Source organism: Sparus aurata, chromosome 2 (genome assembly GCF_900880675.1).
Source record: "Sparus aurata chromosome 2, fSpaAur1.1, whole genome shotgun sequence".
NCBI lineage: Eukaryota > Metazoa > Chordata > Actinopteri > Spariformes > Sparidae > Sparus > Sparus aurata.
The window spans coordinates 6,836,238-6,861,002 of NC_044188.1; the positions used below are offsets into that span (position 1 = coordinate 6,836,238).

At 41.7% G+C, this 24,765-nt stretch overlaps 1 protein-coding gene across 1 annotated transcript in view; it reads right to left on the bottom strand.

The window, feature by feature from the left end:
- gbe1b (glucan (1,4-alpha-), branching enzyme 1b) overlaps nt 1–24,765 on the bottom strand; it is an 89,428-nt gene that overhangs the window by 54,407 nt on the left and 10,256 nt on the right. The window contains exons 2-10 of the mRNA XM_030399161.1: nt 23,692–23,861; nt 20,110–20,225; nt 17,709–17,834; nt 16,281–16,416; nt 13,252–13,342; nt 10,541–10,750; nt 2,495–2,610; nt 549–676; nt 151–249 (exon numbers count right to left, since the gene is read on the bottom strand). Coding sequence (XP_030255021.1) covers nt 151–249; nt 549–676; nt 2,495–2,610; nt 10,541–10,750; nt 13,252–13,342; nt 16,281–16,416; nt 17,709–17,834; nt 20,110–20,225; nt 23,692–23,861 — 1,192 coding nt within the window. The remainder of the gene's footprint in view (nt 1–150; nt 250–548; nt 677–2,494; nt 2,611–10,540; nt 10,751–13,251; nt 13,343–16,280; nt 16,417–17,708; nt 17,835–20,109; nt 20,226–23,691; nt 23,862–24,765) is intronic.

A 24,765-nucleotide genomic window follows, 5' to 3' on the forward strand; every position in this document is an offset into this window, starting at 1 on the left:
AGTAAACGCTTTCGGTTTTCTCGTGTGGCTTGTGCAGAAGTTTCCGTGTGAGTGTCGGGCCCACGGCGCGAGCGTAAAAGTTTCTGGGGAAAAGAAGGGCACAATAAAAAAAAAAAAAAGGGTAGATTTAAAAGAACTTAATCGTCTTACCTGAATCCACTTGTCAGGAATGGCCATAGCCAGACGGTAATCAAAACCAAGTCCTCCCTCCTGCACTTCTCTGCAGAGAGCAGGCATCCCTGACACATCCTGCAGAGAAGTCACATTGTTTCATATCGTGTGTGCGCAGGTTTATTTCCCAGAACGCCGCTGAGATCACATCAATACCACCCCACAACTCGCATATCGAGGCCTGAAAATCCTATACCACGGGCCAAAAAAGAGTGACATCCCATTTCCTTTTGCATTACTTCTTAATTACACCAATGAATACCTAAGTAAGCTATGCCTAACAAATAAGTGCTTTTAATTAATAATAGCTGTGGGCAGTGTCATTGCAAAGTAAGAGGATGCCGAAGGTGTGTGTGCGTGGTCGAGTGTGTTTTTACCTCTGCAACAGTGATGCAGCTGGGATAAAGGGTATGAAGGATGTGATTGGCAAGCATCAGGTAAACCAAAGAGTCCTCGTCCACCTGTAGGCCAAAGTACTCGCTGTAGTCCCCTGAGAAGCCGGTGCCTGAGGAGTAAACACCCACACAGTCAACACTCATCATGTTTTCCACCCGAACATCTAAAATCCTTCATTTCTCACTTTTTTTTTCTTTTTTTTTTTTCCAAGTGAGTACTGCAAATGTTTTCACTTTATTTCTTTGACATATTTCCCAACAGTCCTGGAGCCGTAAATGTGATTGGTTTTTTGTAGCTCATGTTTCAGGTGAGAAACTAATGCCAAAAACAAGTTATTGACTTATTATCAACTTGTAATGTAACTCCATAGAACTTTTAAGATTCTTGAGATACTATAACATACTATAGACTGGTAGTGGCTACTGCAAATCCTTTTTTGTACCCTCTTGTTAGGTTTAGAATTTTTGGTTTTTGATTCTGACACAGTTTTAGTACTCTATATGTCAGCCCACATTTCATTTACAAGTCAGAACTGAGTACAGAGTAAATGAATAAGAATTATATTGGTGATGACATACCGCAGCAATATCATAATACAATTTTAAAAAATAATAAAAATACAAGCATACACTTTGTAAAACATTAATAAAAAAGAATGTGATAATTTGCTAATCATTTTTGACGGATACTTAGTTGATAGATATGAAGATATATTGTTATATCTTATATCTTATATATATGTTTTACCACATTGAAGCTTACTGATCTTTGTGACACAGGGGCACCGGGGAAAGTTGTGGAAGGCTCATAAAACACAGGTAACATGTTCGTTTGTAACAGGTGATAGTGTTGTGATTGGGTATAAAAGTGGCATCCTTGAAAGGCTTATGTTGTTCAAAAGCAAGGACGGGGTGAAGTTCACCACTTTATGAAACACATGACGGTGTAAAGAATATTACCACATTGGGATCGGGAACGCGACGTTGTCAGTAAACACAGTTTGTTTTGCAAATGATCACATTTATGGTCTTATGTTTGACACAGCGTCCCAACTTTTTCTGGAACCAGGGTCATGTGGCCGCCATCAACCTCGACTACCTCCCTGCAGCTCTAGCACAGTACAAACAGCAACTGAAGTATCTAATTCACTCAAAGATGTGTTGTCTCTGAACAGAATAAAAGGTACAATTAGTTTTTACTAACATAATTCTGAAATCAAATTAGTAGTAGCCTATACAAACTTTCTTTCTAGGAGACAGGGCTGCTTTTTCATAAACATTCTGTGATCTCATTTTTAGATGTGCAGCGTTTTAAAATTGTATTTTGTTTTTGTAATTAGATTTGAGGTATTTTTCAGAGACACCCCTCTAAAATGCATCCTGTGTATCCAGCTGAGCTGAGTGCATTTCCTTGTAATGCCAAATTTTTAATTTTCTTTTTCGATGTAAACATATCAAAAATGGGGCTTTGCTGATTTGTTATGAGCATGGAAATGCCCTCAGCTCAGGCCTCCTGGATACACACAGTGGATTTTAGCGAGGAAAAATATGTTTACATCCAAGTTCACATTGACTACCCCACCGTTTACTGGTGCATTATTCTGTCTTTTTAACAACATTTGATCCACTGAAAAGCATGAAATCGATGCTTGATTTAATTGACTCTCCTCACTGAAGAATAACCAGTTTTGTCAGCCAAGTTACTTTAGTCTGGCCTTATGTTTTTTTTGTTTTTTTTTATTTAATTAATCATGCTTTGACTGATTCCAGCCATCATGCGGTTTAATCTCTCATCTACAGACCTATAAACAAAACTCCAATTGGCTGTAGATGCACGCTACGCTCTTAGCTTCGAGGAAGAGGAGGAAGACATGCTTTACACACATAACCCAGTCTTTAAATAGGAGATGCACCGAAGGCAGCCTTACCGACGCCATGGTGATGGTACAGCATCGAAGTAACACCATCAAATCGGAAGCCGTCAAAGCGGTACTCCTCCATCCACCAGCGCAGGTTCGACAGAAGGAACCGCAACACTTCCCAGCTAGCAAAACACACAACAGGCACAGAGAGAGACACACACACACACACACACACACACACACACACACACACACACACACACACACACACACACACACACACTCAAGGTCAGATAAACAAGAAGCTGTGAATTATTCACACATCTCATCATGCACTTTAGGCACCAGAGATTAATTTTCACCGCTACAGGACATTCACATATTGATAACCAAAGCTCCATTATGCTGGAGATGGAGTGTCAGTGACAGGAGATGGTGTTTTCATTAACTACACCATAGAGGGGATGCTGCCTTTCATGTATCCAGTTGTCAGGATGAGAAATCAGTGGCTCACAGTACACGGGGAAGTTTTCCGATTTCCATCAGACCACTTGCATGACCACTGGGCAAGCGTTTAGTACAGCCAGGCCCATCCCTGCATATTTGAAGTGATAGGATTTCATGCTACACTTGGGTAAACAAACACCATGCAGTGGAATTGAATCTCCTCTCTTCAAAGTGAGATAAACCATACGCTTCTACTCGCTCTGGCTTCCAACTTCAACATATGACCGGTTCTTCTGTACCACAAAACAGGCGGGAACAAAAAAAAAAAACAGGTGAAATGTACAAACTCTTTGAATATGGAAGCCTAACTTAACGTCTGTGTTTTGTTGGTGTCCTACACAGCATACAAATGCTCTGTGTGCCTGTTGGCTGGACTGTGTTGGCGAAGGCTGGAAGAGGCAGACTCCATAAATGGCCCCAGTCCCCCGTACCTGACTGAGCAACGGGAGAGTCATCTGGATCTGAACAGCCACTCAAGGCAAAGTACACTACGCACCTCACCTCTTCTCATTCAGCGGCGCGTTGCCATGGAAACGTCAGTTAAAACTCAAGATTTGGTTGTCCTTACGTGGTGTGTGTAATGAGCGCCAAATAGAACACTGTACACACTGATGCCATGGCGGAAAGCAGCAGCAAAGCACGGCTGACGTGAGGCGATTGACGTGTTTGGGACAGAGGTTAGATGTGAACTGCTGCCTCTGCTGAAGCCACGATATGTGTCTAGTGTATCTGTATATAACCATACCCGTTACTCTAATCTTTTTTCTATTTTTTTGTTGCAATGTGGTATCTATGGCACATCTATTAAGTATACTGGTGACTTTTTTCACCAACAGCTTCACAAAATAATAATTTGACCTCCAGAGTTTCACACCCACCTCTACTGAAATAGGCCGTTTGAGCCTTATTAATATTTGAATTATTAAAAAACGTTAGATGTGATATTGAATGAGGTTTCCTTCCTTCTGGAACCTAACTGGGAAGTTACACTTTCCTTCAGTTCTCGTCATCTGCAGCAGCAGTTTACAAACCTGATCCAGACGCTGATTTAGAAAAGTTGGATTCTGAATCACCATTTGTTTTTCAGTTGCAACACAACACCGAGGGGCAGTTCGACATTTTTGTCTTGAACGATGCAATTTTGTCTTGTCAAAAAGCTGGTGAAGCAGTGAGGAGTCTCAGATTCATGCTTCAACAGATCTTCAATAACATCTCAAAGTTAAAAAATCTATCCAAACAGTAAACAAGTCTTGTTCTCAATCGTGTCATTGATTATCCCCCAGAGAGCCCCAACAGGATTTCATCCTCTAAGGCAAAAAACCCAAATCCCAGATTTTTTTGGGGAGCAGAGTAAGCCACGACACAAAATGCATTTAAATGCGTTGCCTTCTGTGCTCCATTCCTCGGGGATGACCAACCTCAGCACTGTTTGACAGGTGTGAAGCTGCATGTTACATCGGCGCTTCCTCGTTCCCTTGAGGAGGAGCACAAGGGAGCCTGGTATGATCCGATATAGCAGCCTGGCTGGGTGGTCACGCAGACCCTGTGATAAATAGATTAGGTCCTCCACTCCACCGCGCAGAGCCAACAAAGGCTCAGACACAATGTATCCTCACGGGATGGAGATAATAGCCAGTGAGAGCCAGAGGCCCAAGATGAAACCATACTGCCACATTAGGACCCACAATGCCATTCATCATCAAGTCCAATTACAGTGGGAAAGTAGATCTCTATACCCGATGCAATACGCCGCTTATCTATGCAGTTCAATGAAGTTATCACTCGGCCTGTGGTGCTAATACAAAAGCGAATTGCATATTACACTGTCCTCATGCTAAAGCTCAGCAATGACAGTAAAACCTGGTTAGAGAGCACTAATAGAGTAAGGCCCTAATACTGCAGCTTGTAGCGTCAGATAAAGGTAATCTATCATATGTTGTTGTTCTACCTCCGAGCACACGCTGCAGAAAAAGTCACTACAAGTCAATTCAAACAACAGACTTTTCCCACATCGGCTTCATGCTTAGCGGCTCCTTATCTGAGCTTATTTACTCCTCCAGCTGACTGTGACCCACATTATGGTCTTCATGTTGTGTTGCAGGAGGAGCAGATATTCAAACGTGCTGTGTTTCTGCGAGTCAATTTTGCATAAGGGGGTCAAGGCACCTTGTCATGATGGCAGAGAGAAAGATTTAAGTCCCCGTTTTCACGACATCACAGGTAAGCTGCAGATAAGACCAAATAAATTTAAGAAGCTGACAGGTCATTCCACCAGAAGTGTGATGCTCAAACAACGATGCTCGACAGCCTGATGGATGGCGCGCGTTTGTTGGACCAAAAAGGACAAATAAGGTGGCTCATTTAACGCATTTCAAACTTTTCACCAATCCCTGCAGCCGTTAATGCGTGGAGGACACAGACACTGACGGGAGTGACACTTGCAGTAAATTCACAGTTTCTTGGTTGAATCTATTCATTCATTCAGTGAGGGAATTATTGATTTAGCTTGTGGATATTTTAAATACACAACTGCACCACAGATTCTTGAAGGATATGACATGCTGATGTCGTATAATTTTAAATCTAACGATAGACATTTTAGACATGTTTAGCTGCTGTCATTCCTTTCATCAGTGCAGCCTCTGTCCAGTAAGAGACAACAGATGTGTGCTCTGTGCCGGACATGTGGACGAAAATACATGTTTATACTTCACACCACATTGTTAAGCAGCCCTCCAGGCAGTCTGGCGATGCTGGCTGCCACGCAGGGTAAACTCTCATCTAGCTGTCTGACAGACTGTCCCTGGATTGCTGTGCTTTGTGTCAGATATCTGCTATTTGTCTGGCATTCTTTAGGCCGCCTGGCATCTAGCTGCGTTTGCTTGTCATCCTGGGATGGATATTCTGCTCCCTTTGAGACTGTTTGTATGTTTAGCAACCTGTAATTAGTATCACCTTGTACACGCTGCCTTTCAGGATTCAGGAGAGTTTTTTCTGGCAGTCCAATTCTGATCCATCTGAGTTTTCTCCAATTTTAGCAGTGGCAGGATGTCTCTTGCAATGAAAGATCACTGATATTACTTTTTTATTTTTGGGGGTTTATGCTACCACCATTCTGACAAAAAAAAAAAACCATCATGTCAAATATAGGAATGTCGACTAGCTGGCTGGCTAACATCAGCATCCTGTTGCAACGTACTGACCGCTTGGGATTAACCAATTACAAAAAATGGGTGGGCCAAAACTTGGCAGCCAGTCTTGAGGGAGGGTGCTGCCTTTACAAGCTTTACTGAGGGGATAACAGTCCCCTGTGCTCGGAGAGTAGATGAGTGGGGACGAGCCACAGCAGGCGCCGTTTCATTAGAATTGGTTTGGATGCACGCTCGTATTCCAGGCCAGTTCTAAAACTGTTTGCTATCTCAGTGTGGTTGTAAATGAAACGCTGACTGGCAAAATACTGCAAAGCTTAAGAAATCTTGTAATACTGAGGAAGGAATTATGAGTCAGTATCATGAGGAAGAGCAACACTGACTAAGTACATAAAATCTGCTGATTATTGACTTATAATTCAATTTACTCCCGCTGTCACAAGCACACGCCGCTCGTCTGCACATGATTCGGTGTGGTTCGGTGGAAAGAAAATAGTTCGTACATGAAACTGCTCACAACAAGGTCTATGTATTATCTTGAGTGTTTGGGTCTTGATTTATGGAAAAAGACTTTGCTGTTGAGTTTTTATTGTATTCTTTGGCGCTGTAAACACCAGAAGCTCTGTGCCATCTAGTGCAATTATAATCGTGAGAAGGCAGATACCTCTCCAGCCGATATCTCCAAACATATCTACATCTCTGCAACTCACACCTAAACAGTGTAGATGAATAAATAGCACTCCAAGTAAGAGGAAAAGGACTCAAAATGTATTTTCTCTGTGATCTACTTTCTATTAAATTGCTTTTTAAGAAGCATAATACCATTTTGGATCAATAGAAAACAACCGCTCTTTGCACATACGTGTTACTGCCCTGGCACTTTTTTTTTTGCTATTAGTCAGATAGTTTTAAGGGGCTGAGGGGCGTGAAGGTGCAGAGCTGCTGCGTTCCTTCCCACTGGCTCCATCCAGCACCTACTGCAAGCTCTACAGGCAGCTCCAACCAGCCGCCATGCACACCTACAGCTAAGTTGAACTCATTAGCCGAAGCTCACCAGAGGGGAAAAACAGCTTTTCCCCTCGCTGTGTGACTTGATGGGACAGCGGAAAATAACTCATGGGTACTAAATACTGAAATTACTGAATTTGGACCGAGTTGCCATTTCAAGCGTGAGTTTATTGACTGATCAGACAGCAGCTAGGCCCCAGCGATGGTCCAGAGTTGGTCCAAGAAGTATGTAAAAACATAAACGCTCAGAAGGGGGATAGAGATAGATTTTTTTCCTTTGTGATGGTTTCTGCTCTGTTTCTTTAAAATAAAAACCTGTCATTGATCAGCAGGAAGACTCTTTGCTTCCCTGCATGGCATCCCTTGTGTTCAGTTCTGTTATTTGAGAATTTCACAACAACGGACGCACACTGTAGACACAACAGCTGGAAACCTACAGTGATGCAAACAGATCTCACATTATAAAAAGTTTCTTCATGGCATGTGTAATATTACTGTAACGCTAAAATATCATACATAGCAGGAGCTTGTAGTGATGAAACCTACGTGTAATAAGCTGATTTTTATGGGGGTGATAGTGATGGATTAAAAAACATACCTTGATCAACATATTCAGAGCTATACATCAGCGATCCTAAATGATTTGATTCTGCCCTGCTTGAGCTTTCATACTGTAAAATAATCAAACACTCCAAGCAGTGCTAATCTCATTAACTGAATGCCTACAGGCTATTTTTTGTCCTGAATGGCAGGTCACAGGGAAAGAAACATGCACAATTTATATTGGCCCATACACATCACTGACACATATTTGACCATAATAAAAAATCACATGCACAGAATAATCTTGTCAAAGAGAGAAGCATTGCTCCTTGGTCCTCAAACATGGGGCCGATTTCTCAGCATGAGAACACACAGAAGAGTTAAAAAGACTGTTCAAAAGACTGGCCCTAGGCCTATTTTTTCATATCTTAAGAATCCACACAAAGATTGATGAAAAGTGGATGCAAATGATCCTAGGAGAGGTGGGGGGATTACAGAACTAGCCCACATCAAGCTTCTCAGGGCTCTCACATCTGAAGGCCCTGATCTGCAAAAAAGGCCCGGCTTCTCTGGCTGCCAGCCCTCTACACACTGAATCGTGAGCTCCATTCACTCGGTCACCGTCTCAAGGTGACCTTGGCGTCTTTGAAAAGGTTTGTTAAGGAAACAGCGGTGGACGAATAATGCAGTTATTCCCATAGTTAGCCTCTGCCCATCACATCAAAAGCAGCTGGCCACTGGGTGCATCACATTGTACATTCACATCGAATGCACATCCTGATTAGTGTTGAAAAAGTCTGATATTCCAACAAAACATGCTTTGATTTTTCAAGGCATCTGAAACATTTCAGCTCAAAAGCAAATCATGTATTATCCTTTATATCAACTAATTAATAAGCATACAAAATATAAGTTCCAACTAGAGTGTCAGCTTTTACAAGCCTCTTTGGTTTGTGTCCTTGAATGCACGCACTTTGACTCAAAGGGCACTCAAGGTTAGAAGTGGATAGCAAGCACCCATCTAAACAACATTTCTCTCCAGAGTGAGTTGAATGTTTTATGAGGAAAAACTGAGGAGAAACACAGGCACACAAAAAAGGTGCTCTTTGATAAAGATGCACAAGTGGAAGTGGAGCAGAAGAGGCAGCAACAAGGAAAATATATATCTGCTCTGATAGCCAGTATCAGTCAGCCTCTGTCAACCTAATAAGAACATCATGGTCAGACTGTGATGGCTGATAGCAGGGCTGCTTGATTAAAAACAGGCTGTGTTTCACACTAGTATCGCGGCTAGCCTCTGAGGTTCATTTCCTTCCGTGTTGAGTAAGAGAAAAGCTTGACACGAACGACACGTCCAAACAACCTGTGAGAGGCAGAGAAGACAAATGAACTGGCAGTGACATTGCAGAGCTCCTTTGGGCTTTTACAAATGACTCCTCATATGCCTCCCAGTCGTGGCATATGTCTGCACCGTGTTTAATGAGTGCTTTGGATATGAGCAGAGTTCAATAACTAATGAAAGAAGAACCTTGTTCTCTTATTATTGCCCCCATGCCTGACACTAAACATTGTATAATGCATTGGAAATGGCTGCACACTGACACACACACACAAAAACGAGTTCAAAAAATTCATTTGAGTGATCCAACAGTGCCTATTCCTCTTTAATGTGCGCTGGGATCATTTTCTGGGTACAGAGGCAAGAGGAGACACTTAATTAACACGGCCTACAACAACACCAATCAATAGTTTGGGTGTACGCTGAGCACCAGCAGAGTCGGGAAGCTGCCTGCAGACTGAAGGCCTTTTATGTTTTCCCCCACACTTTTGTAATTAGCTTAAAATATGAACATGAGCAAAGCCTGCCAACACTGCGACATCAAATCATTACTCACAATGCGTTAAAATTCAACACCTGTCTGCCAAATGTGTGAAAGGTAAAATCAAGAGCATTTGGGGAAACTTAAGTTCACCACTCACAGTCCATTTTACGCTTTAGGAATATCAGATTAACGGTGAGCCTGACTGAATGACCATTTTGGTGAGAGATGTAATCTGTCACTTTGAGATCATGTCTTGCTTTTGACCTTCAACACATCATGCTGCTTCATATAGTCTGGGGAAATAGAAAGAGTGGTGTGTCAGCTCCCCTTGGGACTCATTTATCAACCTGTTCATATGTTGCACATAGATTTGTGTTTTGAATTCAGACTCATTTATTAACCTTGTTTTTCAAAGGCAAACGTTCATTTGTCGGATGCAGCCATGGCCGGATGTAAATCAGCTTAGTGTCATATGTAACATTCAAAAGCATCTTTAAATATCCAGAGCGTAATGTGGAGTGGTGTCGAAATCTACAGATGTACTGCTAATAACACAAACTGCAGAGCCTTCTCACCACTACTGCACATCAGTAAGTAATAACATTCTGATTTAATTACATTGCACAGCTCTTTGTTTAAAAAAAATGCTCTGTACAGCTCTCACAACTTCCAGCTGTTAGTGTTCCCTACAGTCTTATTTTCCACCTTGGTAAAACTGAAAATGTAAATTGCAGTTTGCAATACTAATGCATCAAACCGATTTAAAAATCCTGCTTGGACACATACGTAATCAGCAAACATCTAAAAATACGCCATTGCACAACATATTTTGATGCCAATAAACTTAATGCATAAATATGCGAAAAAAGAAACAGCTTGTGACGCTTGTGTCTTGATGTGAGGTAGTGTAGGTGGGATGATTCAATCTCGATAAACATACTTGTCAAATACAAAGGAGATTATTACTTTCTTTAGAAAATACACCCTTAATGGTTTTTGAATGTACCTTAATATATCTGCACCCTCTGTCAATGCGGGGGAGGGTACAGCAGTTGACAAGGGTGTCAGACCGGAAAGAATACCTGGAGTAGTTGAAGAGTCGGCTGTCCCATTGGCTGTGATCCCCTCTGGGTGAAGAGTGAAAGAAACACGAGTCCGAGCCGTCGAACTTGTTCAGGCCGTCCTCGACGTTCTTGGAGGCGTGGCTGTGAACGACGTCCAGCAGCACCATGATGCCCATCGAATGAGCCGTGTCGATCAGCAGCTTCAGCTCATCTGGGGTACCGTACCGACTACAGACACACACACGTACAGATTAATATTAGTTCACCACAACCCGACCCCGCCCTACCCTAATTCCAATTCATGTAGTAAACTCAAAATAAACATAAACCTGATCCAGTTCTCAACCCAAATCTAAAGCCTAATGTCAAAATGACCCTTAAAGGAAGACTGGACCCCAGAACTTCTTTGTATTTTCTTTTCTGCATTTAAAAGAAACATGCAAACCAAAATCGGTGAGGGGTTGAAAACAAACCAATCTAATAGGTATGCATCACCACGAAAAGCTCAAAGTTGATTACTTACATCAGGACAATTATTTTTCGCATTAGCAAGTTTTTTCATATTTCATGTTAAATGTGCAAATAAGACTATGTAATTACATTTGCACCAATTTGCATAAATGTTCAGAACGGAAATCTCAATTAAAAGAAACACAGGAAGGGAACATTTTCTTTCCACTAGTCTGAAAGACGACCTGTAGCGTCTCCCCTTAAGAACACGTTTAAGAGCGAACGCTGAATTTATATCTTTTAATTAGAGTGTGTGATTCAAATAACCGCAAGAATATTGAGCAGTTTTTGATTTCATTCCCTCATAATCTTCATCTTAGATCGCTCGTCTGAAGATCACCCGGTTCAACCACGCTGTCAAGAAGACTTCCTTTTATTTGATATATTTTATATGACACCTTAACTCTTCAGCAGTCCTTCACTGCTATTCAAAAGGGTCATAAAGAAGACATTGTGGGACTCTCAGGACTCTCCACAGAGTGACTCTATGTATGCATACAAACACACACTCCTCATATTGTCCAATAACATCCCTTCTGTCCTTCCAGCTATCATAAGATCAACTTCCATGCAGAACAGGACACAAAGTGACAGTCCTAACCCGTTTCCTGCTACTCAATCGCTCAGGTTTTAAATGACACTGAGAGATCAATCATGGGTGAAATTACACTGTATACATTACACTTTGGATTTATATTCTACTCAAAGAAGGAGGACTCTGAAAGAAGATAAATACTGCGACTGGTCCACCTTTATCTACGACTCTCCTCCACTCTCTGGATTAACAGCAAATGTATTTACAGAGAGATTATTGCTGGTGTCAGACTTCCTAACCTTTGATTTGAGGTGAGGATTTCTAAAAACTGTGAAGTTGCTCACTGAGTTTCATCTTCCTGATCAACCCTCCCAATAAACACCATTTCTCCAAGTCTATTTACAGTTGTATTAAAGGGCAGATACTGCAAGTCAAAAGAAAAATCATGTGAAAGACAAAGAATAAAGTTTATGTGGTTAAAAAGAAAAACACTAAGAGACTGCAGCTAAGCTATTAACCAGGACCAAGAGGAGAGAGCACATTGGACCAGTTTGAGCTGGCCTGCACTGCCTTCTTATAACATTTAGAATTGATTTCTTATATAAAAAGCATTTATGTGCTTGAAGCGAGCCACATTGCTAACTCCCTTGTATATTACTTGTCTTCAAGAACACTGTGATCATCTGCTGTTGGTTTATTGGAGGCTCCCAGCAGCAGCTAAAAGAAAACGGACGCAGCCCTTGTCAGTTACGCCCCAAAGCTATAGTACAGAGCACAACGTACAGTATATGTATGTCAGGATGGACAGCTCACTAAATATTTCATCCCTGTCTATATCTTATAGTTCTTTAAAATTTTAAGACATTATTTACACCCTTGACACAAGTTTGAGCCTGAGCACCAAGATGGGATGCAGGCTAACACTTGCAGCTGAGCAGTAAAGATTTCAACTTATGAAAGGGTTTGAATATCGGGTTTTCAAATCAATTCAGGATCTAAGGGCTTCTGGAGACTGTGATTACGTCAGACGAGCTGTATGGAGCCAGTTACTTCAGTTCTTTGGGAGACTGCAGCAATGCAGTTTTGCCGTGAAGTTTGCTGTGAAGCCCCAGAAATGTTTTGTGGACTACCAAACTTCACATGACTGTTCCGTCAGCACGAGGGTGAGTATGTAATGGATTTTTATGTTCGGTCTCGAAAAACACAGGTCGAGGAGTTCAATTAGAAATGTGTATTGTGTATTGACCGCTGGGAGCAACAAACGTGGGCTGAGAGGATTTACCGCATCACTTTTGTTGGCATAAAAACAACTAAAATAAACAGTCGACAATATCTTTCAGCGCGGTAATACGGAAGTCACGATGAGTGAATATTGCCTCCCACATTATGCGACATGCACACCGGCTCGTTTTAATCAAGCGTCTTCTTGAAATCGCTTGATTAACGCAGAGGAGTGGCAGACACTGCCACTAACAATGACAACTACAACACAGGCAGGTAATTATAGTATGCAAATAAATTGAATGGCTAATGCGAACGTTTTTTCGGGGGATTATAAATAGTATTGAATGTATGAAATTCTTCACACACATTATTATTTTTTTTGCATTTTCTTTAGCACAACAACAGCAAGTAAGTTTCAAGTTAGCTCGTACAAAACATATACATCTCACTTTTTTTTTACCTTGAAGCAGCAAAGAAACTTGTGACCTGATATCCAAAGCTTGCATAGTAGGCATGCTCCATGATAGCCATCAGCTGAATACAGTTGTAACCTGAATACAGAGGGCAGAGAGAGGAGAGGAGAGGAGAGGAGAGGAGAGGAGAGGAGAGGAGAGGAGAGGAGAGGAGAGGAGAGGAGACATTATTCCAGTTCCAAAAAAGCTTCTTCTCAGTTTCATGTGTTCAGAGATCAGATATCTGAACCAACTATATGTAACTGACGTAAGTATTTCACAGGGATTATTCTCACTGTCTTCGTATCTCTTATGATTTTTCTTACAACAACACCAGCTGCGTAGATGATTTCCCGAGCAGCTAAAAAGAAAAAGCTGACAATAATAATTCGCATGACGTTGTCCACACGGGAAGTGCAAGTTGTTTCAGAATCCTTATAAACACTGACAGCATTGTCTGAGAAGTCTCTGCTGCTCCGGATTAATTTAGCTCAACAAACATCTAGAAACATTACGTCTGAATAGTATTTGACCCGTGTCAGTCATGCTGCATATATGAGCTCCAGGCATTTCCTTTCTGACACAAGCCCGAGTATCATAAAGACAAGTTGTGGCTACAGGGAAACACCAGCTATCAGAGTCAGGAGGTCATGTACAACATTTCAAAACGACCTACGAGAACTGCTTCTATGAATAAGAGAACAACAGGCTTTTAAACTGCCACTGAGCACTCCAGAGGGAGGCCCTGCGGTTTTTCACTGTTGTGTGGAGGAGAGTTATTTATTTATATCGCAGCTTCTTTTCAGGCTGGAGAGAGAGAGAAAAAAAAAAGTTGGCTTCTGAAGGATTGTGACAAAGCACTGGGGTGAGAGGAAGTCTCTCTTTTTATATTTATATATATAAATATATATACTCTCTCCACAGTCAAGAAAATGAAATGGCAGGCAAAGGCAGCCGTCACTGGAGACGGTGGAGTTTAGCCTCCCGGAGAATCCTATTGTGCAGATTCCCTCAGCTGCTGCAGGTAGATTCTTTGACAGCATTTACTCTGGCAGTTTCCTTTCCCACTAAGCAGGATGACACAACCAAGGAAACAGCATTTATCAGATTGCTCCTGGTTTGCTGTGCCAATCATATCTGTACCTTTTTCATAATGTCAGTGCAGCAGAATGTCTTTGAATGCAAAATAATGCCACGTCTCATATGAACAGATTTACAAACCAACGCGGGGATCTGCTCCGTGAGGTTCGAGACACAACTAGAAGCTAGTTCTTTATCGTAAGGTATAATGAAAATTAACAAATTATCGGAGCTAATGAGTCTCGTGTGTAATCAGGAGATGTAAGGCGCTGCTCACAGGTGAAAGCATAGTGATGATTCTTTGAGTATATCTAATCATAATTATAACTTCAATCAAGCAGCAACGTGGATGCCATCCAGCAGCTGCGAAATTAAGCAATGACGGGAAAAAAAGGGTTGTCTTTTTAGATTTTGTCTTCAAATATTTTTACAAAAACAAAAATGTGATCAATAGTGAGTTAAGAGCACAAATCCTCTGACAGCACCACCATCTGGAAATGGGTTCTTACTATTTAGGTTGTGTTGTTTCAGATTATCAATTTCCATCATGGCAACAGACCAATATAAATAATAAAATATAAAACAATAATAATCTAAGGCAAATAACATTTTAAAAATACAATTTGTGGTTTACCGACAGTCAGGCTGACATTTGTCATCAATAAAGTTGTGCTGCTAATATAGCTAAAAGATACACTTCCACTGTTATCCCAAAGTTTCCCTTTATATAACAATTCATTCATGATATGAATATTTGTTTCTTTTCTGTGCAAACCATTTCTAAAGCAAGATTAATTTACTGCTTTTTTTATAAAATAGGGAAAATGTTGCCATCATCATCATCCGTCATCTGGCTGCTACACTAATTCCACAAAGATTAGACAAATATTGCCTTAGATATGAAGGAAAATGTTTATTTCAGACAGAAGTCAAATATAGAAAAATCACAGCTCTGTTTATAAATATTCAAATACAACTAAGGCTGTGCAGTAAGAATAACTTATCGCCTTACAGATATCATAAATCTTTTACCGATACAAGTTGACACCTGTCACGATGTTAAATAAATAAATTGCCTGAATCCTCCTTAATTAAACTGAGAATAGCTGCAACAGCCAGTGACATATAACCAGAGGTTCAACCAATCAATCAGCCCGCAGTCAAGGCAAGATGCCTAAAATCTCTACGGGTTAGACTGAATTAATCAGAACAAACAAGTCAGAGGTGAGTCAGGATGGATGGCAAGTGAAATATAATGCTGTACAAAAACACCCACTGTTAAATGTATTTTTACTGCATTTTTATTTGTTTTACTCAGTGATACGATGTGCGGGAGGACTTGCTCATGATTGGCCACCTGAGTCAAGCTCATGGAAATGGAAACAAGTTGTCAGTTTTGGAGCCATAACTGCTGTGTGGTGTGTGACCTGTGCTGCGAAGCCTGCTCTACAAAACACTGCCCGACGGTCAGTGATCCCTTCAGGTCATGCCAGTAAACAGGATGTTGACTTGCTGAAGTGGTTTTGTGCAGAAGGAGTGTGACTGGGTCCGTAACTGAAAACGCAGGAGGAGCAGCCGCACTCGAAGTAGCGTTGCATGTCTGCTGGGTCACGGACCGGCGTAGACAGAGATGGCACACGACACTGGCAGGTATCAAAAGATGGCTGACGAACCCCTTAATTACTGTTTTTCCATCCCACTTTGTTGGCTCTGTTTTCGGTGTGTAGAGAGGCATGTACAAACGTCAACTTAATGCTTCATTTCCTCTCTGCTCTTGGCCGCAGAAGATACAAAATGTTCTCGAGTTGAGTCAACAAAAGCCCTGACTGACACTTGTAAGAAGAGGATCACAGCCGGATGATTGCTGCGCTCCACTTAAAGACCTGAGGAGCTGACAAAATAAGATCGAGGCCAGAAGGGAAGAGAATAATGTAGATAATGCGGTCTCATGTCTTACCCAGGTCTTTGATACGAGGCAGCACATTGGTTGTGAAGTTGGTGTACGAGGCGATGGTACTCTCAGGTGAAGCGATGCCCACGTGGGCCTCGTATATTCTCAGACTCGTGGGCTTCTTTGGCCGAGGATGGATTTGCTGGAGAGGAAACCAGAATTGGATAGAAAATCATCATCTTTCCCTCAAAACTGCTAAAAATACAGTAGGTGAGTAATTATGAGGACACAGTGTGGGTTTTCTGGGTCTCTGCGCACCGATATCTTACCACAGAGGCTGATAATGGTTCTGCACATGTTAAATATTAAACGATCTATGATTCACAGTGTCTGTGTTACACAACGGGAGAGAGGGATTTGCTATATACATAGAACCAATTTCCTGACGGCTGCCCACCAGGCCTTGTGAACCCACTATTTGAAGTACATGATTGAGCCACTTGTAAATAAAGCGAATATACTGCCAGTAAAGAGGGCTCCGCTAATTAAAATGGTGCCAAATAACAAGCGATAAAGAAAAACAAGGTGGTCTTTAATAGCCTCTTATTGTTTTGCTTGTGCACACTCGTGGCCAAGGACGTCAAGTGGCATTGAGACACATTCAGGCCCTCTCAAATCAGCAGCGCCGAGCACCCACATTAAGAGGGGCCATAAACACCTGTGGATTTGAGATTTCAGGCCGAATTTAAACGGATGAACTGCGTTTCTCACTGCAAGAAATTAAAGCAGGACCAGAACGTGAGAGGCTGCTGACACTGAGCAAACCCGACATACAAGTCATTCTAGTGGCACAGCAGAAGAGATTAGCTGGATTTTTTTATAAATAACCAATGTAAATGCAGATGTTTTGATTTGTTTTCTCAAATGAATCACATCTGTTCAAACTGTTTTTCTCACTTCAATTATTCCTTCCCAGGCATCCTGCCGCAGAAAGACAAAGATCATCTCCGTTTGCAGTAAATAAGTTCCTGCGGCAGTGTTGAAAACTCAGCATAGGAAGAAAACTTAGGAAAATAAACTGTCTCTGTATGCTTACGCTGCTCTGATGTTTTTTCAAATCCAGTTTTCACACAAGTTTGAGCGTACAGACTTCCACCTGTTGTTTAACACACAGTATGTCGTTTCTGGAACGTGTTGAGTTATGTTCAAACAGTCTCGTTTGCCAAATTCTTTCCTGACTCTCTGACTCTCTCCCCGGAGAAATAGCGACCAAATGAAGCACACCGTTACCTTGAACAAAATTAAAGACTTCTGTTTGAACATTGTTGGCAACTTTCGGGATGCTGTAAGTATGCAACTGGACAAAACATACAACAAATACAACATGTCTAGTCGTTTCTTTAGACATTGCAATGCAGAGCTGTTACATATTACATGCTTAAATAAATACAAAATCAAAACCTCAAATAAAAACCCATTACAATGATAACTCACAATGTACGGCAGAGCGGGATCCCAGTGCACCCAGTCGTAGATGACAGATTTCTCCTCCCTGGTCACATATTTGGCCCATGGCGAGATCCGGTACAGCCGCTCACCCTCTTTGGTGTGAACGACCACCTGGGAAAATGAGACAAATAAGTGTTATGTTATAGCAAGGGCACTTAAACAATGACATACAGAGGGGACACTCACGAGACATGAGGAGCATTTTACATAAGCTGAGAGGACGTGCCCCCCGCGTAACAAAGGGACAAAGGATACGGACCACACGATTCACATTGCAGCATAGATGAAAATATTGATTAAAAAGGAAGGCGTGATAAAGGAGAGTAGTAAATGAACTAAAGTATGCATGGAAAACAATACTTTAACAAAACAAATACAGCGAAAACACGATTGCAAAATAGGAGAAAGGAAAATCAGCCAGAAAAAACAATCCTCTTGTTTATGAGGTGTGTTCACAAATCATCGGAGGCTTCGCGGTCCTCTGTGACTCCTGCAGGTTTCTGTCCGTGGATGTATGCCGTTTTAAAGTCAGCCACGAAATGCTAACATCGTAAAACTGTGCTGTTACTCCTCGTCCAATTCACAAAAAAAAGATGGTGCAGATTGTTCGACCAATAAAGCAAACATTTTTCAATGTGTCAACAGGAAAGCCGCCCGTCTCACAGAGGCAGCTCCCCACGCTCCAATGTAAATCTCTCAGCTTTGAGACGATAATAGCGGGCCCCCGGACGCACTAAAGACGTAATGTGGTGTGGAGGACAAAAAGCTCCAGTATTGACCAGAATATGTGTTGTGGTGAATCTGGATTCAATGGTAATTATCCTGTGTTTTATGTCTGTGAGCGACTCCTCTGTTGGTTTTAACACAGCCGCTTGCTGGCCCGTCTTGAGAGGAGAGCAATTTAGAAAAATAGGAAATCTAAATCATTATCCTTGGCCTCTCTTCTATTATGTCTGCAAATGGGGACTGGAAGGGGGTCAAATAAGTATAGTTTGGAAATCTAACTAACAAGTTACTTTGCCTCCATCAGTCAAATAAGAAAGGAGAAAGCCAGCGTGAGAGTTGGACAAACCCACTAAGAAATCGATCCTGTAGTGTTACCCGCAGTATGTGTTCACCCTGTTTTGCTCCCTGCAGAAACAGGCATTAGAACCCAACTAATTCTGGCTACTGTTGTGAAGTAATGACTGTTCCAATGCCACCTGCCTGCATGCCGTTGGCGAGACCCCCCTCTGGGGTTTTTTCATTATGGCCAGGCCACCTGGGGGTTAGCTGCCTGGCTCCCCTTATGACATGCTTCACAGTTTATAGGATTAGGAAAAGATAGTTGGATAAATGGACTGGCATAAAGCCTGACAGAGCGGTGGTCCTTCAGACAAATTGGCCAGCATTAGGCACATTAAAGAAAAATCAGACTGCTGGGCAGGCTTAGGGGGTGCATGGACAGGAAAAACAACTAAGAGCCAAGCAATATGCGAGAAGTTAGGTGTGGATGGAAAAAGTGGGTGTTTGATCGCACTTTGGTTCACTTCTATAAAGTCTTACATATTCTCCACACTAAAAGCATACACTGTAGCCACAAAAGGACACTGCTTGTTTATGGAGACAAATTGGGCCTTGAATAAAGGGGATGGAAGGGCAAGCTGCTCTACACGAGAGTGATTGGAGCTAGGCTTGAGCTTCCACGAGGGAGTGCTGTGGAACTAATTCTAAAGTGGAGCTCACAGCAAGACAGCCATTCACAGGCAGCGGGGGTGCACAAGGAAAGGCCAGGTGCCAGCGTTTCCATCTGCTTCTTATCGTCCTTAGACTGACCTCCACTGACAATGGGAGCTGGGCAGCCTGTCCAGGGCGCGGGAGTGTGCCAGCGATGACCCGGTCCCAAGGAGAGTGGCGCCACGGTGCCATCCATTCCACGTCTGGCATCTCATTTCAGGATTATTTCTCATCCACGCCGCTTGCTTGGGAGACAATGCATAATGGCGGGTGCGTCTTTTGCATTTAACCCTGATGAATTATTTACTAGAGCTAAAAACCAATCATCTACACCCACCGCAAGCTGTGTTGTGCACAGACAAACGCAGCACATGACCTGAGGGATACCTACCTGCAGACGGGAGCCCCGAATAAAAGCCATCAGTCGGGCTCTTCAGGTGTATCTACTCTCCACTGTGCAGAGTGTGTACATACAGTAATCTCCCGTCTGCGCGCTGTGAGCATGGCATGTTGTTGACAGCAACATGCCAGCATTTCACTTGGTTCATAAGACACCACACCTGACAGGGGATCTCCCCGGAACATTACAGCGACAAGTCCTCGCACCGCCGTGGCAAGACGACACCTACCGAGGGCGTGAAAATAGGTATGAAGATGTTCTGTTGTCTACCTTGAGTTTGGTGTTATGATCCACAGCTGGAGACTTGTCATGCCTGGGCAGGAGAATCAGTTCCCACTTGCCAAAGTCTTTCTTGGTGTAGGGGTGGGAGAATTTGTTCCAGTTATCTATAGGGGAAGCAAACACATAAAATAAATTGGTGTACAACACAAAGCCAAACATCACTTTCTGATTAGCTGTATCCTACTTCAGTAGCTCCCTTGTAGCAAGGATAGTTTGTTTTTCTGTCTTTCTGGGAGTGTTGGGCTTTAGCCTTGATGTTCAAGTATAATTTAAGTGGAACACATCTTAACACTCCTCCTAATGCACAAGAGCTGCTTTTCAGTTTTGTAGCTGATGGTGACCAAATACCTTTTTTTTTTCTTTTTTTTTTTTTTTTTTACAAGCCATACATAAAAAAATGATCTATTCAAGAGTGCACTCTGTTTACTGCTTGATTACACTACAGGTTGTACTGTACCAACTACCTCAGGGGGGAACTAAATGCTGCTAGGTGGAACAAACTGTAATCTGCACTACTGTCTGTTCAAAATAAATGAAAAGAAACCTAGCATTTGGGATTTGAAGCTTTTTTCCCCGTTGCACCAAACTCATACTGAACCATGACCTCAAAGCCGAGGTACGTACTGAGCTGTGGCTTCTGTGTACCGCTACACCACTAGGTATGACGTAATGACTTGTGTTTGTAGTTAGCACATACAGTACTGTATACCTAACAAACTGCGACAGACCTGGGATTGTATTTACGATGAATAGTCCATTGATCAAATCAACGACTGACAGAAAGTGAATTGGTAACTATTCTCTTTTAAGTTATTTTTCATACGAAAATATTTCATGGTTCCAGCTGCACAAATGTGAAGATTTGCTGCTTTTCCTCGAAGTTATTTTCATAGTTTTTAATTTATTTTGTAATATACTTGAAGTTTGGACTATGGCTTAGACAAAATGAACGTGTCACTTTGACTCTGGGTAATTTGTGACATCATTTCTGACACATTCAGCAGGTTGATGCAGAATAAAAATCAGCATTAGTTGCAGTCCTGTTTAAGACTGTTCACAATGAGCTCCCACTCAACTAAAATAGTGAAATCCTGCTTTTACATTAAACGCCTGACTTTGAAGTCAAAGCTGGTGTTTGACAACCTGCGAATGAGAGTCATTCTTTTTTGCACCTTAAAAGCCTGTATAACTGACATTCAAATGTGATAATGGCTTCTTATAATTCATCTGGCAGTATTTATTTGTTGTTTTTAGTGTCTTTATTTAGTGTGAGTTGCCAAATTCAGAAATGTTTAACTCCGACCACAGGGGCTTTAATTAGTTTGGATTGCATATCAAACACTTAACAGTTTCATTCTTCCCTGTTACAGCAGTGTGTTGCCACTTTGCTCTGCACCAACAGCAGTCTGAGCTCATTTTCACCACTGTGGCTTTACTCCATTTCAATTTCCTCCTGTGGTCACGGGGCCTCTTGATTTGTCTAATTTCTGCTCTCCATCTTCACACAATTTGTCCCCCTTTCTTTCTCATCTGCAACCTCTTACGTAATTGTATCTTGTTGCTTTTGGAATCCGCCCTGTTCCATCCTGTCACTTTCACAACAGTGAGTGAAGCAGCAGCGCTCAGTCATCTAGCAGAAAAACTGATAAAATACCACTTCAGTGCCCATTGAATTATATCTGTGAGGGAGCACCAGAGAGACATTACATTCATAACCTGCTGATACCACATTACCAGTTGTCATTGAGTGACAGGAATATATTAGGACACAAAACATTTATTACAAAGCAGCCACCTTGGCATGTCAATTTAGGATGTTGTTTTTATTCAGTAATCCATATCTGCTTGCTATTCATGAGCAAAAACAACGGCAGGATAGAAAATGAATCACAGGAGATGCTCCAGAAGTGACCGGGCACAACACCAGCACTTTTCACAGGCAGGCCAAGTCCATTTTTTTTCCCCACAATTTATTTATCGCCCTTTGCTTAAACTCCTTGGAAAAAAAATATAAAAAATAACAGTGTATTATGCATCCAACCTGCACCATATTCATGACTAGGGCTGCTGGGCTGTTTCCACATTTACTATGAAATTGAAATCAAATAATATGACTGAGCCGTGTCAAAATGTAATCTCTCACAGAATTGAATGTTGGAATTGAGCTGCTGCCCAAGGTCCTGGGAAGATAATTAAAAAAGGAAGAGGAACAGGGGGGGAATATGGAAAGAGGGGACGGCAGCCACAGAACTAACGAGCACAAAAAAATGTGTAGGGACAATAAACAAATTGACAAATCTCCGGTTTGGCACACAGTATCAATCTGAGGGTATTACTATTAGCATTTGCTTTCCTTTATCAACACCTGCAGGGCGTCGCTTCAGAATGTCTGTGGCACCGAGGCAAGTGTTTGTGCTTTAGTGTGGCTCGGCAAATGGTGTTTGAATGATGTGCACAGGTCTGAGTTCTTTCACCATCCCTCTTGTTAGTCTTGTTGTTTCTCGATTATTAAATATTTTGTTTGTCCATGGAAAGAAATATGCTACTAGTGGCATGTGTATTAGAGCTCAGTGCATCAATATAGTTGATAAAGGGAAGAAAAAAGGTGGTAAAAAAAAAAGACAGAAAATGACACTGAGAGCTTGTATTACCTCGCATATCTATTTGATAGATGAAAGCAAGTCTCATTTAATCTTGTTAATGATGACAAAAATAAATAATTTTGCTGCACTTTCGCAGCCCACATTAGCGGAGAATAACGCTCAAAAGACTATTAACCTGGAATTACTTTCAAAGTTGGGTCCGCAGGGAACAGAGATTTCAGTGCAAACACAGAGGTTGCACTCACTCAACAACTTCGCAGGCGATGATGAAATAACCAGCTACTAAAATATTAACAAACACTCCCACATTCAAAAGAAGCCCCTTCAGTATGCAAGTTTATCCTGTGTAATCAATATTTTCCACATTTCCTACTCCCAGGTCGGTTGATCAAAAGGGCTCATACCCTTGTAACCGCAGTTCACTCGGCTTTTTCTTAATTTTTGCCCCTTTTGTGTTCACGAGTGCAGAAATGTCAAATGTCTTATTTAATGCGCCGTGAAGATATGCAACCTTTCTGTTTGCACTGAAATCTCTTCTGCCTTTTTTGGTTCCAACAGTGTATGTAATTTCATATTAAAGCAGCATTTTTCCTTTTTAGTAATCTGATTCATAGTTGCAAATTGATTGTTATTACTATACAACAAGTATGAGGCATTCTTTCATCGGTCTGCCTAATGCAAAGGCACCTGCAGCTCTAAAACAAAGGGGGATTTCTAATCACAAAGGCTCTCTATGTTGTACCAATTAATTGATAGCAAAAAAACCCTCACTTACAATGAGGTCAGGGCACTGCCAACGAACAAACTTTCAGCTTTAATTTCAGGGTGTTCACATCCCTACTGCTGTCATGCATGCTGGGGATAATAACTGAGCTGCGAAAGAACTGAGTGGAAGCTTTGTGGGAAACAACCTGGACTGCTGACATGTTGTTCAGGAGCTGACACTTCTCTTCCTCAGGCTACTTACTGAAGTCACCGGTCAGGAAGAGGGCCTCTGCAGCCGGAGCCCACTCCTTAAAAAACAGGCTGTTGTCAGGCTGTCGCTGCACGCCGAAGGTCCTGTAGCTGCGTGTGAACTGGTCAAAGCCTCCTTCTGCCTCCTCCAGCTGGAAAAGCTTCTTCTGCAGCAGCTCATACCTTCAATACATAGGGAACACATGGAGCTGTATGAATTCAATGGAAAAACAACTTGATACACAAACATTCGGATACATACAATGTATTTATAAGTGATTATTTTTTGTGTGCATCAATCTGTTTATCTGCTTCGACTTCAGTGGTCGTGTTCCTCCATTTCCAAGAGTGCTTTCTGACAATCCTCCTGAGAGCATCAACTGCAGGACTGTTAGCATGGACAGCGAAACAAAAATAGAAACTGAGACAACTGTGTGAAGGTTTCTCCAGCTTTCCGTTCGCATGACTGCTGAATGTCAGCGTAAATATAGAGTCTATATATAGAGTCCAGGGTTTGATTCAGACTTATTGACACGGCACCTGATGTTTACTGTTGTTTAACTGTTGATTAACTGTTGATGTGAACAATTCATGTAAATAAATAGATAACATATAAAAACATGGTACACCACGGCTTCACTTCCTACTACTTTCAACAGAAAAGACAATACAGTGGAAATAATAATCACATTCTTGTTTTTTGTGTGCTGGTAAGGGCTCACAATCGCAACACAAGATGCACACACATGTCCAAACACAACAAATTAAAATGATTGGGGAAGAAGATATAAATCAGTAATTACAACTAATGCTACCATTACCGGAGAAAGCAGCCGCTCTATTGTATCCTGTCACTGTTATTACTTATTGTTATAGTATAGTTCCGAAAAGCAATTTTCAAGATAATTGGTCTCAGTGGAATGTCACTGCAACACAACAACAAAACTATTTTTAAGTAACTAAGTACATTTATTCATTTGTGTAATTGACAGATGGACTGCCCAGTTTGCTGAATAGTTTGGAAACCTAACGTGAAGTCCTTTTAGACTGGCGTTATGAATTATGATGAATGGAGACAGGCATTCAG